This window comes from Trematomus bernacchii, unplaced genomic scaffold (genome assembly GCF_902827165.1).
Source record: "Trematomus bernacchii unplaced genomic scaffold, fTreBer1.1, whole genome shotgun sequence".
NCBI classification, from domain to species: domain Eukaryota; kingdom Metazoa; phylum Chordata; class Actinopteri; order Perciformes; family Nototheniidae; genus Trematomus; species Trematomus bernacchii.
The window spans coordinates 620,674-637,040 of NW_022987910.1; the positions used below are offsets into that span (position 1 = coordinate 620,674).

Here is a 16,367-nt window from a genome sequence, read left to right on the forward strand (position 1 = left end):
TGGCATCTCTCTGACCCCAGCTGTGCAGGTGTGATGGGGTCAAGTGAGGTCCAGCGTCTGGGCCAGGTGGTCCGAGACATGGATGGTCAGTTCGGCTCAGGTGTCTATTATAGAACAGGACAGAAGGAAGTGCTCATTTCCTGTCTTCCCTCCAGGGCACGATGGGAAAATAACACCAGCCCCCGGCAGTATCACCGGTCACCTGCTGGCAAACCTCGGCACACGCTGGACGGTTGAATCTACCAGGAGCTCTTGCTTGTTAAGAGAGCATCATTATTTCAAGCTTTTGGTACAAGAGATGGATGGTGAGGTAGCTTGGGAACGTCCATTAATGTGTCCACGTCTTAGGCATCTGTTGAAGTGTTCTCAAGCAAGACGCTGACTCCTGCTCAACTCCACGCGTGATGTTTTGAAACACTTACATAACACTTAAATCAATTTGATTTTACACTTACATGTAAAAGAAGGAAGAAATGCAAAGAAATAAAACAAAAACATCAACAAAGATTTAAAGCATGAGGGAAGGGAATATATAAGTTAAGGATGTTAAGCTTACATCCACAGAGGGTCAAGACAACGGACACAACGAAAAAAGTGACACGTTTGGGACACGGTTGTTAAGTCAGCAGCTAGATTCTTATTTATTTGACACTTTTATGTTTCAGTCTAGCTAAAAATGTAAAATGCTGTAATTTACAGATGTTTTAGAAGTTTGTAAATGTAACTTTCGGCCCACTCCTTTTTAAATAGGCGTGTAACCTAATTAACCCCTGCATGCCTTCAGTTTGGCCTTAAATTAGTGCTACAGCTCTCCTCCTGAAGGTCCCAAATAAAGTTAGCCACTTGATCATCAGTTGATTAGTCAAACCATCAACTGTTTTCAAAAGCTCATTAGTTTTAGCACTTTCCTGTATAATTAAATCTCCCTCTTTCATCTTTTTAACTGCACGTCCCTCCTTTCATCCAGTCCTCCTCCTCTCTGCAGTTTTCCTCTCTTTATCCCTCCGTGTTTACCTTTCTGATGCCATTAACTCTTTTCAGACCGTCTCATTCCCTCACACAGTCCTGCCCAGCCTCGTGTGACCAACCTTAGTTTGGGTTTGTGTGTATGTGTCTCGCAGGATGCATCGAGGTGTTTGTAGAAGTGCTTGCAAGGGTGAGAGGAGAGCCCTCTGTGGGTCACGGCCCCCCTGCTGCCCCCAGCCACAGTGATACAGTAACAAAAGGGGACCCCCCGATAGTCCTTTATACCCCCTCAGCAAGGTCAGACACAAAGACCTGGCCGGCCTGTTCTCAGCTCTCCGCTCCCACAGGAACATGTAGTTACTAAACCAGCAGCAAGATGGGCAGCAATTATATATAATTGTATTTCTGATTTGTTTGACTGATATATTGGAATCATTTGTTCGTCCGGCACACTGTACTTTGGTTTTTGAGCCTGTACTGGTACCCCAAAGAACATTTTTCTAATCTTCTATTTAGGGCTTGTACTGTTATTTGACACATTATTTTCATTTCATTGACTATTTTGATTATCCATTGACAATTCCAGTTGTTTTTTTCTGCACAAATGCCAGAAAAGTACTGGTTCCAGTTTCTCAAACCTGTGTCTTGCTTTTTTGACCATATCTTGATATTATCATTTAAGTAGACTAAGTATCTTTGGGTGTAGACTGTAAGTCGAATGATAGAGTATATTTGAATACACCTCAGGCTCCTGGAAATAACATTTGGCAATGTTTCACAGTTTCTGCTAAATATTTCTTATTACTTTTTAAGAATCTTAAAAATTGCAGATTTGTCTTTAGTGAAAAAAATAGTTGCTAACCTAATTCCAATTACTGATGCATACCTAAAATACTTAACTGCTTCTGTTATTGTCAAATGTTTGATGTTACTAATACATTTTGCGTAAAAATATCCAGATGTATTTTTCTTTTAGAACCATTACTTTATAATACAATTGCTCTAATTTCACACCTCACATTTAAATTGACTGTGTAATATCAGAGTTTATGCACCAAGTCTCTCCATAATTCCTGAGGTCATATCTCCTGTCAATACTCATCTTTAACAGCAGAGCTTCTCCTAAACGAGAGCTGTATCTGGTTTCTTGCTCAAGTGTAGTTGCTCTAAAAAAGAGGTCCATCTCATCCTCCTATGAATAATCATTTTGCTCCATTTAAACCCTCTCAGGCCTCCTGCCATAACCATTTATCTGAAAATGATCCATCACTCCCTCCCAGGCTGCATTACACAGTCACAGGTTTAATGGCAGCCAGCAGCGAACTGGCAGGGTTCATGTTTCGGCCATCGCCCCCGCTCCCGCTCTCAGTGGGCGCAGACTAGCGGACTAGTTTTTTGTGTGTATTCTGTGTCTCAATGTCAAAGCCATTGCACACGTTCATGGTGGTAAATGTAAAGTGTGTGTGTGTGTGTGGGAGTGTGTTCTGTAGGCGGAGAGACGGTACCTGGAATGTCCGTTGGGTCACAGTGAGTGGTGTTGCCGAGGTTCTCGTGTTTGTTCTATAAGGCGGTACGCTCCAATGAAGTGCTACATAAAAACACACAGCTCCCCCCAAAAAGGCGCCGGAAACAGGCCCGACCCTTGCCCCCTTCGATGTACACATATGTACATGTTACAAAGCAGACGACTAGAAGTGAATGAGGGGAGCGGCCATTGGAGTGTATCCACCATAACGGGACGGAGTAGAAATGGAAGTCAATCAGGTGGAAGAGTCGCGGTCACTTGAGGAATTATTTGCATCTGCGTGTTTGTTTTCAAGCTGTGAGTGTGTGAGAAACTTCGTTAAAGAGTCAAGGTTATGTTTGGTGACTTATAGGAAACAAGTCTCCTACAAGTCCTCAATCCAGTTTGCATTCTACTTCCTGTTACCTAAGCTAAGAAAAAGTAAGATTTTAACAGAGTTGGGGAATTATAGAATACAAACTGTGAGATGATTACACTTAGGTAGCTATCCCTTTAATATGTGTGGTTGTATGAGGCCACTGAGGGCACTACTGTAAATGAGAAAGTTGTTTTACGACAATATTGGATTTACAATATTTTTGCATAAATGTGATGAATAACTTTCATTTGTTTTTAATTCACTAGAGTCACCAAAAACGGGAGACCCTCTGATACTTCATCTATAAACTGTTTTCTTAATAGGATTCCCAGAACATGTGCTATATATATTGTAGATAAAACAGTATAAATGTACATATTTTGGGATAGAAGATTCTATCCATATTGCCGTCCCATAGACCTGATTACATCTTTGCTGTAAAGGCCGAGTCATTACTGAGGAAGGGCTTGGTCTGTGTTCATGTGTGCAGAGATATATAACACACGATGTAGGCAGGATAATTACTCGGTTTAAATGTGTGTCGTTGTCTTTTGTTGTGTGTTTTAGTGTGGTGAAGGTTCTGCTCGCAGCCGGTGCCGACCCAAACGCAGGAGATGATTTCAACAACGTTTACGACACCTCGAGGGAGAAAGGCATCCACTCACTGGAAGGTAAAAAAAAAAACACATTTCACCTCTGCGCATCCATCACGTGTGTGTGTGTGTGTGTGTGTGTGTGGTTGCTATATTACAGATATGAATCCCAAAGTGTTGAACTAGATATTATGAGACATTGTAATTTGCATACACATTTGCATATATGTACATGCTTCATTTCTTCTGTATTATTTATTTTTATATGTTCTGTGACAAGTAGCTGTGTGTTTTATTTGTTTTTCCTCCACACACAGGCGATAGCACACACACACTATACCCCCCCCAGTCTGTGTTGGGTTTCTGCAGACATATTTATATGGGATATGTATATTGCAGACATTTATATGGCTGTCAGGTTTGGGTCCACGTGGGGCCGGCGTAGCGTGGGGAAGCGTTTCCCAGACGCAGGCTGATGGATGGGCTAGGGGGGCCTGTGCGACGCTTTATTGGGTTAGCTATGATTATCCCGCCCTGTCTCTCTCTCTCACACACACACACACACACACACGCAGAGACACTGCAGAGAGAGACCGTCGTAGAGATGGAGAAAAAGAGTGGGATGGATGGAGGAAGGGAAAGACTGATGAAGGAAGGAAAAAAGAAAGGAGGGAAGGCAGGGGAAAGAGGGTGAGGGAAGATGGTAGGGAGCAGCTGGAGACAGATGGAGTGAGGGAGAGGTTGAAGGAAATGGGTGGCATGAAGAGGAAGGGAGAGGCGAGGAAGTCAGGAAATGGATGAGACAAAGTTATTGGGATAGAAGGAGTGGGGAGGGAGGAAGAGGGTGCGAGTGATGAAAGGAATTGATGAGGAAGATGGCGGAAAAAATAAGAATGGATGATGGAGTAGTGGCACGAGATGAGTGCTCTTATGAAAAAGAGAAGTAAGGAGAGAATGATAGACTATCTCTATTATTTGTAAGGAGCGCAGCAAACGAGACCCTAAAACACAACTCACATTATTCCTATCATGTCGGACAGCTGAGCTTAAATCTGTGAAAATGAACAACTCCTCCAAAGCTGGAAACAGGAAAGACAATTTTGTGTGCTGCGGTGTTATCACTGACACACTTTCTGGAGCATCACCAATCACCATTGACTGTGAATGGATTAAAGAAGGTTATTACAGATTTAAGGGCTAACACATTTCCAGTTAAGGTTGTTAGTAAATTCATCATACTAATCTCTCCAGCTTCACAAAGTTTCCTGGTTGCATCTCATATGGGAATTGTGCCTATTCTATTTCCGTCTTTGAGAAACTAGTGTTTATTCAAATGCATTTTGTAACCCAACGTGCTTGAAATGTAGTTAAAAAACAAACCTACAAATGTTCCTAGCAGGCTCTTTGTGTCTTTAATCGGTCCACCAGTGCTCGTTCTGCAGAACAACAAGCAGTCCTTACTTCTAATATTTCTCGTGTCTCCTTCATGTATCGTTCTCTGTCTCTCTCCACAGTGCTGGTGTCCAGAGAGGATGAGTTCAGCAGCAGGCTCAGCAGCAGGGCGGGTTTCCGTGGCTGCACAGCGCTTCACTACGCCACGCTGACAGATGACCCCCGCACCGTCCGCATGCTGCTGGAGTCTGGTACGTAAAACCTTACCGACCCATCACTCACCCAACTTTAGAGTCAATGGATGACCTCTGTGGGTTTGGATATATCTTAGGAACACATAATCTGCAGTTTTACCTCATGTTGGTATGAAGTGCTTCTCTAATATTGATCCTAAAATCCCCTCACAAAACCAAAATAGTGAAAATCTATAGCCGAGTTATAAAAGTGTTCTTGACTATGTCTCTGATTCATGTTACTCATTCAGTTGTATTCCTGTATTTTATCTAGTGTGCAAACATTTAAAACACGCATCTGTCCAGCACCTAGTATATATTGCCTAGATGTGTGTGCTTTTGTATAAAAACTAGTAAAACTATTTTTTTCCACTCCTCAGTCCTCATTAAGGCCTCTTGGTTTTCATATGGTTTTATTTAGATGTTGGCCTTTACACTGGTTTGTGTCTTCTTAACTGCTTTTAAGGGATAACATTGTTCCTGTATTGTGAATCAATGTCCAAGAATTACTTATTTTTCGGGGCAATTTATTAATTTAAGGAAACAAATGACTAATTCAAGGGCACCTGTTTTATCACGACACATGCCATACTCCTTACCTTGATCTTTTCTATACAAAGTAAATGGTTTTCATCTGCCCTTAAGAGCTGTAGGCAGTATCGTCTCCTTCAGCTTTAAGAAGCGTTCCATGTATCATCATCTTTAACGCTTCCACCCCCGAGTAATATAAACAGTATTACAAAGCTCATTTGAAATTGATCACTCGTTCATACCCCCTCTCCATTCACCCCCATTACACTCGCACCTGTCGTTGACTCAGCTCCACACACACACACACACACACACACACACACACACACACACACACACACACACACACACACACACACACACACACACACACACACACACACACACACTGTTACACCCTCAGGGCAGAGTATCCCCCTCAGTTTCCAGGCGAGCAGCTCTTAAACAAGCCAGGCCTAGTTGAACTGTGACCTGCGCTCAGAACATGCCCTTGGGGTAACTCCACAATCACAGGATGTGTGTGTGTCTTTGTGAGTGTGTATATGTCTTCAGTGAGTTCATATGTGTGCTTGTGCACTCAAGTGTCCATCTTATTTATTAAAATATTCATATATTCATGTATGCTTTTATCCTTTTGATATGTTTGATATGTTTTTGAATCACAAATTGGGGATACATTTGTAGTTTTAGGTTGTTAGGCTGATATCTTTTTAATCTAAAAGCATTTTTCCATTTCTTTTGGATCAAACATCCCAACCACCATTACTACGCACACAAACACACACACACACACACAGTATTAATGTCTTGTTTATGTTTATGATGGATGGTGCGTCCAAAGGCTCTGTCTGCCCGTCTCACCCCTGCGTCAGTAAGCACTCCGTACGCTTAAACAAATCACTTGGCCTAACTCGATCAAATGTTCTGCAGACGCATTTTTGAATTAAAAAGGTAAGAAATTTCACAAAGCAGAGGCATTTGTTTTAAGCCAATCTGATTAAAGACAGGGCGGGCTTTTGTTCGCCAGGCTGGGCTTTTTGCCTGTTTGGCGCCACCATCACGGGGAATAACAATCATGACATCACCAACGCATCGCTGTCCATGTGTGATTCTGTGGGATTGGGTGCATAATAATAGACTTTAATACAAGTTTTTAATGTATTGGACTATTCTTGACAAAACTGAATTTGTATGGTCTTTCATCTTAAATTCCCTCCTCTTTGAGGCCCCCTATCAATCTTGTTAAACATCATAACAAAAAATCGTGTAAACTGCCACAGCTCCAGGACATTATGTGGATTTAGGTGTGTCTCATTGTGGCTTCATGTATGTGCAAAATGTGTGTGTCTGTATGGAGTTGTGTGTATCCTTTATCTTGTTATTTCCCTTGTGCTTGCATGCGACCATGTTACTCCACCAGCCCTGGGTTTGCTCTTTTGGCCTTAGCCGGCCCTCGACTCACATCTCCATCCATCACAGTCTCCAGGTCCCCCCTCGGGCCCCTCCTCGCCCCACAGTCCCTCGCGCTACCTGCCGAGGGTCTCTAGACTCTCCCCAGGCCCCGCATCAGGCCCGTGGCCACAGGCACTCAGTAATGGACGGCTCTGTAGGTGGTAGGAGGCCAGAGGAGACACACAGGCTCACAGACACACACACTACCGATATAAAGACACACACACACACACACAAAGACCAGCAGGGGCTCTCTCCCACCAGCTGCAGTGAAAGAGAGGGAGGAGGAAATAGGAAAGAGGAGGGGACTCCTAATAGGCATAACTAAAGCACTCCTAATGAAGGGATCCTGTGTATGCGAGGGTTAGTGTGTGTGTGTGTGTGTGTCTGTGTGTGTGTGTGTTGGTGTGAATGTTCAGCTGGTGTGTGTGTCCGTTTGTGTGAGTGTCATTAGTGTTGATCCTGTTATAAAGTGCCATGGCCCAGAGGGGTGGCCTGATATTAAAGCCCTAAATGATGCTATTTATTATGTCCAGTGAGTGTGTGTGTGTGTGTGTATTTTATTGCTTTCCTCCCTCTTGTTTTTGTTGGGGGGTGGGGGGCTAGTGGTGTATTGTTGGCGGGATCGATAGCGTTGTGAGCAGGTAACACATTTTAGGCGTTTATCGATAATCATCACAGTGATTATCTTTGCGGTTGGTGCTCAGAACAACAGGAACAACTGGCATCTGCAATGATCACATACACTGTTACAGTTGACCTAAAAGTAGCTGTGGAACCCCAGGTGGCTCATCTGATTCTCAATGCACCATATAACAATCATTTCGTTTTCGGATGGGTCAGACTTTTGGACCAATTACAGGAAGTTATGGCCTGCTATTGTCAGAACAAGAAGATACAAAAAGAACGAAACAAAATTAGCCGCAGGAGCACACAGCAACCGGGGGATACCGAATGTTAAATTGACTTTCGGTCTGGCAACTTCACAAAACGCTCACGAAAATCACACACTTTCCAATATCCAACAATGCCTACAAACCAGTCAACTGCAACCACAACAAGCCAAATCAAATGTATACCATGTAAGACAAACTCAATCCACAGTAGGTGTTATTCTAAGGCCTCGCACTAGTTTCTTTGAGTGTGACTTTTAAAAAACATTGATAGCTGATGCTATTTTGGTTGCTACCAGAAAAGTATTAAAGTCACAGGATTGCAGATGGGTACGTGTGGGCTGTCAATAATCTACTGTCGACCGCCAATACACATTTGTATTAAGTTACAGTTGGTTACAAAAATACTGCTTTCCTAAAAAAAATCGTTTTCATTGTTATTGCATAGCTGATGCGATGGAAACAGTCACTTGTTCGTGTGTGTGTGTGTGTGTGTGTGTGTGTGTGTGTGTGTGTGTGTGTGTGTGTGTGTGTGTGTGTGTGTGTGTGTGTGTGTGTGTGTGTGTGTGTGTGTGTGTGTGTGTGTGTGTGTGTGTGTGTGTGTGTGTGTGTGTGTGTGTGTGTGTGTGTGTGTGTGTGTGTGTGTGTGTGTGTGTGTGTGTGTGTGTGTGTGTGTGTGTGTGTGTGTGTGTGTGTGTGTGTGTGTGTGTGTGTGTGTGTGTGTGTGTGTGTGTGTGTGTTGGGAGTGGTGGCACAGGTCAGGGCAGAAGGCACTGCTAACCACGCTCACTGACAAGTCCTGGCACACTTCACACGTGCCCCTGTGACATGGTTCTTCCTCATATATACTCCGACGCTTTAAAGATCCATTTAACACCATTTTGCACCGTTTGACCCCTCCTGCTGTGTAAAGTGTGTGTTGTGTGTGTGAGTGAGTCAATGGCCCCCCACCTGCAACAACCTGCAGTGTGTATAGATTGTATAACAACCCAATGGGTGGAGGTGTGCGGATGTAGGGGTCAAAGTGTGTGTTAAAGGCACGCGTTGCAGATATGAAGCCCCCTGCAGTGTCATTGCATCGCCCTCCCGCTTCACTGCAGTTAGTCTCAGTGACCCCTGAACCCATGTGACCTCTCACCCCTAACCTCACTCTCTCCATCGACGTTTTGACCCTCCTGCTGAGGTGATGTGTATAGTCTTATAGTACTAACAAAGTAAGGGCGTTATTTATTTATTTTTTCTTTAAAATGCCCTTCTGTTAGTTTGAACCTTTTTGATGAGTAGATATTAATAATTTGATTATTTGTTCTCATTTATGACCTGTGTGTGTTGTTTGCTTGCATACAGGTGCCAACCCCCTGCAGACCAATGGTTTGGGACACACAGCGCGGGCCTATGCCAAGGATGGAGAAGTGAGCACAGTACTGACGGAGTTTGAGGGGAAGGTATGACACACTCGTACGCACACACACTCTTCATTTTGTTCTTCCGTACAAGCTGTGCAGAATGAGCAAGCAATTAAAACAACATTAGTTTCCATGCACACCAATGTTTTGATACTGTACTTGTTTCCTGTCCCTGAATGACTCGGCACTATTCACCCAGAAGACATCTGGGTCATTTACTTGCCTTCATGCACACAGACACACACTCCTCAGGAGGTCTGTGTCACTGCGCTGACTGAGTGGCAGGTGCTATTGAGGATCACATTTGTGAAAGCTGGTAAAGGTTAACTGAGGTTAAAAACATAGACTAAGCAGTAAAGTGAGATTATAAATCAACTCTATATGTATTGATATATAACCTGTAGTTCAACGCACAAACAAGCTACATTTTATATATCTTCTAGTGTCTAAATTGGTCTCCAAAATAGTTATTGATCTCAAAATATCTGGTCATAAATATAGTAATAAAATAACCTGAGATGGATGGAGATCTGATTGCACATATTATCGCATTAACATCCTCAATGCTTTACCAATACACTTGAGAAAATTGTTTTAAAAAAAGCTCTTATGTATTATTTTTGGGGTGTTTTTCCGATAGTTAAATTGCGATTGAAATGTAATTGAGTGTGATCTTCAGGCTTTAGGTTTAAACTAAACTATGCTATAGAATCAGCTGACTGCAGGGACTCCTCTCAGCTCAGCTCTTAGTATTTTACAGGTGTATCGCAGCAGAGGTGGGGTCAGCTGTTTTTCTTAAATAAAACTGGAGTTACCCGAAGTTATCTAGCAGCGTGACAGCAGGCCAGAGCTAAGCAAGATGGAGCGAGAGAATAAACAGCCTGCCTCCACTGCAGGGTGCAAACCTGGAGTCTGAGGACACAAAGAGGAGAGGATGAATGAGTCAGGGGGCTGCAAGACAGAATACTGAGGGGGGAGTTTACAGGCAAATAAAGGGAAGATCTGAGCAGAGGAGGAGAGGCAGAAAGAGATCAAATCAGCAGAAAAGAGGGCATTTGTTTTAGAGAAATGAAGGCACTGTGATTAGGAAAAGGGAGAGACGGCTTAACTGTTGCATTAAGAAGGGTTTCTAAATGAGATGTTTTCAGTGATAGCTTTGCACCAAAGTCTAAGGGTGTGTTTTTCCATTCAGATGTTCTTGTTTATGTGTCCTTTGTAGTGGCAAAAAGGACAAGATGATGATAAACAGAGGGAAGAGTGAAGAGGGACATCCTCCAAAACACTTTAATGTCCTCGTGTTTTTTCCCTTTAGTGAATGTCCTTACATGTCTCCCTTTCCTTTTCTTCATTGAGTGTCTCATCTGTTTTCCCAATGTCCGTCTTCTTGTCTCCGTGCAGTTCCAGGAGGTGCAGGCTCGGCGGGAGGCGGCGGAGAGGCGGAGGTTCCCCCTGGAGAGGAGGCTGAAGGAGTACATCATCGGACAGGAGGGGGCCATCAATACTGTGGCCTCAGGTAAACTCTCACACTCGCACACACGCCTCAAAATATTATAAATACATGCTTTTAAGCCACAGCCGCGCTTCCACGCCTTTCTGTTTTCCTTTCTATCTTTTCTGTCTCCCATGTTTCTGTTTTGCACGCCCCTCGTTTTCCTCCCTCTCCCTTCCTTCCCACAGTAGGCGGGCTCAGACAGACCGGCGGAGGCTGTAATTGGTTAATTGTGATGAATGAGCTGTCTGTCAGGCATACACAGGTGCTGTGTGCATGTGTGTGTGTGTTTGTGCGTGTGACAGCTGAGGAGGCCAGGCTTGGAGCCGCCAGTTAACACGATTACAGAGAGAGGAGACATACTACAGACCCCCTCCTCCTCTCTTCTCTCCCTCTTTCTGCCCCCACTCTCCCCCTCTCCTCAGTTTCTCCCTCCATCTCTCTCTCATTACCCCCTAGATCTTCATCACACCCACTATTCCTCCTTCACCTTTCCGTCCTTTTCCTACTTCCACTTTCCATCATCGTTCGTCCATGCTGTGCCCGCCATTTCCCTTCCTCAAAACGCTCAGGGATGGAGAGGCGGAAGGCAATGAGATGGAGACAGGAAGTGGAAAACAGATGAGACCCAGGGTAAAACAAATGGAGGGAGACAAAAAAAAAATTGATGATGGGAGGAGGTAGCAGAGATGTGCCGAGAAGCACAAAGCATCGATGGAGAGACGAAGAGAGCGAGTGTAGAGAAGAGGAGGGAGGATGAGTTAGAGCACAATAACCCAGCAGACAGTAAAGAGCTGATATTACACCAGGCATCCACGGAGGCCATGTATTGATCTCTGTGTGTGTGTGTGTGTGTGTGTGTGTGTGTGTGTGTGTGTGTGTGTGTGTGTGTGTGTGTGTGTGTGTGTGTGTGTGTGTGTGTGTGTGTGTGTGTGTGGTGTGTGTGTGTGTGTGTGTGTGTGTGTGTGTGTGTGTGTGTGTGTGTGTGTGTGTGTGTGTGTGTGTGTGTGTGTGTGGTGTGTGTGTGTGTGTGTGTGTGTGTGTGTGTGTGTGTGTGTGTGTGTGTGTGTGTGTGTGTGTGTGTGTGTGTGTGTGTGTGTGTGTGTGTGTGTGTGTGTGTGTGTGTGTGTGTAGAAAGGGCTCTGCAGCAAAGTATGAGGCTGTGCGTTATTTTTATGATCCTTGGACAGATTTGTGAAAATAATCAACTCACTCCCAAAGCTACAAGCGGATATTATAATCTCTAAAAAAGATTCCGTGCGAGTAAATACTGCAGAGTTTATAGCCAACAGGAGAACAACTTGGATCTTATCCTCCAAAATGTGTATACATAACTACAATTATTAACATCCAAACTAAAGCTTCTGAAAATACAAACTATGATGCTATTTGAGCAATAGTTACGTTAGGTGCTTGGAAGAGGGAATCGTGGGAATTCTAGTCTTTGGCAAGGTGATGAATGATTGTTGTTATGGTGGCAAATTGTCTTGAAAGCCATAGAAGACGTCGCCGCAGTGATAAAGGAACAGCTTATTGATCTCTGGGAAGTATTACAGTGAATATATCTCTCTCACACACACACACACACACATTGAACGCAAGGAGAGGGATGCCTTAAAGAGGCCAGAAGCAGATGGAGAATTAATCTACAAATAATTTGTACATGTTGTGTTATGTGCTATTTTGTCAGTTTATGAAAGATGAGCCGAGCAGGAATGAGTCAGAGAGAGGAAGTAGAGATTTAGAGATGAGGAGATGGACCAGGATGAGCGGAAGGGATATACTGAGACAACAAATGAGAAAGAGATGCACAGATAACGAGAGCTGCACAGGACCAGAGTATGTCAATGAAGAAGCAACCTATACAACAATGTGTTTTATTATAAATATTGAATGATAAGAGTGATACAATTAGTGAAAAGCTCCTCTTATGCCACCCATCATTCTGTAAAAGTAACAAAAAAAAGATACCAATGAGAGGTTTTGAAATTGCAAATATTAAATTAACAATTATATAATTTAGTTTAAAAAAAAGAAGAAAATCACATATAATGGAAAAAACTATTAATTGTTAAAAGTTCTTGATGCTTTGATTTATGATGAACTATCGACCATGACTTATACACTAATTGTTTTTATATCTAAATTTATCCATTTAGCAAACCACGTTGGGAAGAAATTGTTTTTTTTTTCATATCTGGTATTTGGTGTGTTGTCATGGCTCCAAAACTGCTGTTTCCTCCTGAACTCCTCATGACGAACAGCTGGCCTGAAGCAAGATACACACACACTCACACACACACACTCACACACACACACACACACACACACAGGAAGGAGGTTAGATTGATCCAGGTTTAGCTCTCAGGGCTAAGAGTTATTGAGGAGAATCATCCCTCTGTAATCATGTTAGAGCCAACCAGACCTGCCCAACACACACGTGTGTGTGTGTGTGTGTGTGTGTGTGTGTGTGTGTGTGTGTGTGTGTGTGTGTGTGTGTGTGTGTGTGTGTGTGTGTGTGTGTGTGTGTGTGTGTGTGTGTGTGTGTGTGTGTGTGTGGTGTGTGTGGTGTGTGTGTGTGTGTGTGTGTGTGTGTGTGTGTGTGTGTGTGTGTGTGTGTGTGTGTGTGTGTGTGTGTGTGTGTGTGTGTGTGTGTGTGTGTGTGTGTGAGCGTGTGTGAGCGCAAGCGCAAGCTTTCATTTGTTTTTGTGTCTCCTTCCTTTCCTTGTTGTTGTCGTGAGGGTCCTCTGAGAAATGTCAATGTGCCCTTCTGTCAAAGTCGGTCTCAATCAGCTAAAATACACACATGCTCTCACACACACACACACACACACACACACACACACACACACACACACACACACAGAAGGTTATGCTGTCATTCACACAGTCATTGATAAAGCAGACGGAGCTTTGGAGCCCCTCTTGTCACTATTCATCTCTGTGTCCATCTCTGACACACTCGTTTGTTTCTCTGTCTCCTTATCTCCATCACTTCTCTCTCTTTCCTCTCTTTATCTCCTACATCCTTACTCCTCTCTCCTCTCCTTATCTTCGCTCCTCATGCTGCTCCCCTCTCTCCCATCGTCTTTCTACCTCCCTCTCCTTCTCCCCTCGTGCCAAGAATCTGCTCTTAATGATTATCAGCTATTAGAAGCTACTTTAACACTCACAACTGGTGTCTGTCGTGAAGTATTTGAGCTTCACTGCATCACACACGGCCTCTTGGATTTCAAAATGTGAGCAGGAAAGTTCTCATCGTCTTGGAAAAGATGCTCTTTGACAGGACATAATACTGTGGCTGTTGAAGTGTCATTCAAGTTGTGGTTCCTCTGTTCTCTTTAGCAACTTGGCCACAGCGTTCTCCTGCCACTTATGTTCTGGCTGCACTCGATAACTTGCCAAGAAATCGACACCTCTCAGATGCAATATTCGAGCTTGTTATCTTCAACTGAGATGCTAACTGTACGATATTTATGTTGAGAACAGATGCCAGTAGTTGTTAAGGCAACAACAAGTTAGGAAGAATGCATGATGGGTGTATGAAGACTTGTCGAAGGGCAGACAAATAAGGACAAATGTTGAATAATTTGACCAGGCAGTTAAATCTCCACCAGTGTTTTTGGGTTAAGACTTGAACAAGATTGTGTTGTCACTTGTTAGATTCAAACAGATCAGGATTCGAGATGGAAAGACTTGTAGGACCTTTTTTTTTAAATGCTAACATTTATAATCAGAGGTAAAACTGTTATATTAAAAACCATACTATATCTGTACTGTACTTTTAGATCATTTGGCTTTTTTAATGAACACAGGTTTGATGGATAGGGCTGGGGGTTCATGTACAGCATTGATATAGTTTTATATATTTTTTTTAAATATTATAAATGTCTAAAGCCAAACAAAGTTTGCACTATGGAGGGGTTTTAAAGACTGGAAAAGCGCTATGAACGCAGTCCATTTACCGTTTGAACTCCATTTGATGTACCTTGAGCCTTTTGAGTTCAATTTAATTTCAGTTTAAATGTATTGGTACACGAAATATAAAAGGTTCTCTGGACTATAAGAATAATCATAGACCACCATCAAGTGCTAAATAAAGTAAATACCAGCTCTGCAGCAGCAGTTGTACTCAGAGGTGTTTAGGTGGATTCACAGATCATACTGTGGACATTTTAACTTACCCAGTGGCACAATCAGGACACATCCAACAATATTTTGTATCCCTGCTCATCAGTTTGGGGGTTAAAGCGCCCTGAACAGATGGAGAGTCTCTTTCAAGGCAAACACAGTCAGACGTCCATACCTATGAGCAATTTAGAGTTTCCAATGATGTGTGTTTGGACTGTGCGAGGCCTCAGCCTGCCAGAGGATTCAAACCTTGAGCCTTTTAGCTCAACGCCACCAATAAACTACGGACCTGCTATCATCCAAACCCTGCCCGTATACGGCTCTGCTTTTGGCCCGGACCTCTCAACAGCTTCAGGTTTGGATGAGTTTCTGCTTGTGTCTGCTTCTCCGTGGAGAGGCTGAAACAACGGGCCAAATACACTCTTTACTCGCCTCGGATCCACCTCATCATCTCGTCTTTGTGCATGTGTGTGAGTGTGGTTGCTGGGGTGATGGCAGGGTTGGGTAGGCACTCCTCTTTAAGCAAGCGTGTGTGTCTGTGTGTGTGTGAGGCTGCGATCCATGCTAAACTGATTTCACCATGGCCGCGCCAGGGAGGCTAACACAATTACTGCTGGCTAATGGCCCCACTGACTGAGGGGGGAAGAGAGGCAGCGTGGGTAGCTTTCTGGAGGTCTCTCATCTTGCTCTCCTGCTCTGTTTTCTCTCTTCTGTCTCCCTTTTTTTGTCTCTCGCTCAAATGTCTTGACCCTTTTCTCATCCCTGCTCTCTCACTCTTTTATCATAGTTTCTGGGATACCCGTCGCCCTCGGGTCAACTCGGTTCAGTCTGGAGAAACTCAGAATGCTGAGTGCAAAAGCAAAGGCAAATAAATGAGATAATAGTGTTCTGCCTCTCTGTGTTTCTGCAGCCATCAGGAGGAAGGAGAATGGTTGGTACGACGAAGAGCATCCTCTCGTATTCCTCTTCCTCGGCTCATCAGGAATCGGTAAATCACTCTCATCTTTCACACCAAGCACTTCCTCTCTGTCGTTTTATCTCATGAAAAAAAAGCACTCTCTTGAAAGTAGCTGCCAAAATAAACAGAACACTCGAGCAAGTTGAGTTTCTGAAGTTTGTTGAATGCTCGCGGAGTGTATTTTCCTCCTGACAGACTACTGATTTCAATAGAAACAGAATACACAAGACTACAAAAGCACATGTGGCACACTGTGCAATGTTAACACAAATTAGAGAAACTGTCAAGCGTTCAGTGAAGAGGGTTGTTTTCGAAGAATCCTATTTACTCAGTGAAACAAAATAAGAATTTTAAGCAACATTTTTGACTGTTTATTAAATATTCATTTTTAATGAATGAATTGCAAATATCTTCATGTTTCGAAAAAGAAGGGCCTCATT

General features: G+C 43.3%; 1 protein-coding gene across 1 annotated transcript in view; it reads left to right on the forward strand.

Moving 5' to 3' along the window:
- The window catches only part of clpb (caseinolytic mitochondrial matrix peptidase chaperone subunit B), a 32,768-nt gene that overhangs the window by 8,497 nt on the left and 7,904 nt on the right, over positions 1-16,367 (forward strand). The window contains exons 4-8 of the mRNA XM_034115154.1: positions 3,417-3,520; positions 4,957-5,085; positions 9,291-9,388; positions 10,748-10,862; positions 15,880-15,957. Of these exons, the coding sequence (XP_033971045.1) occupies positions 3,417-3,520; positions 4,957-5,085; positions 9,291-9,388; positions 10,748-10,862; positions 15,880-15,957 (524 nt within the window). The remainder of the gene's footprint in view (positions 1-3,416; positions 3,521-4,956; positions 5,086-9,290; positions 9,389-10,747; positions 10,863-15,879; positions 15,958-16,367) is intronic.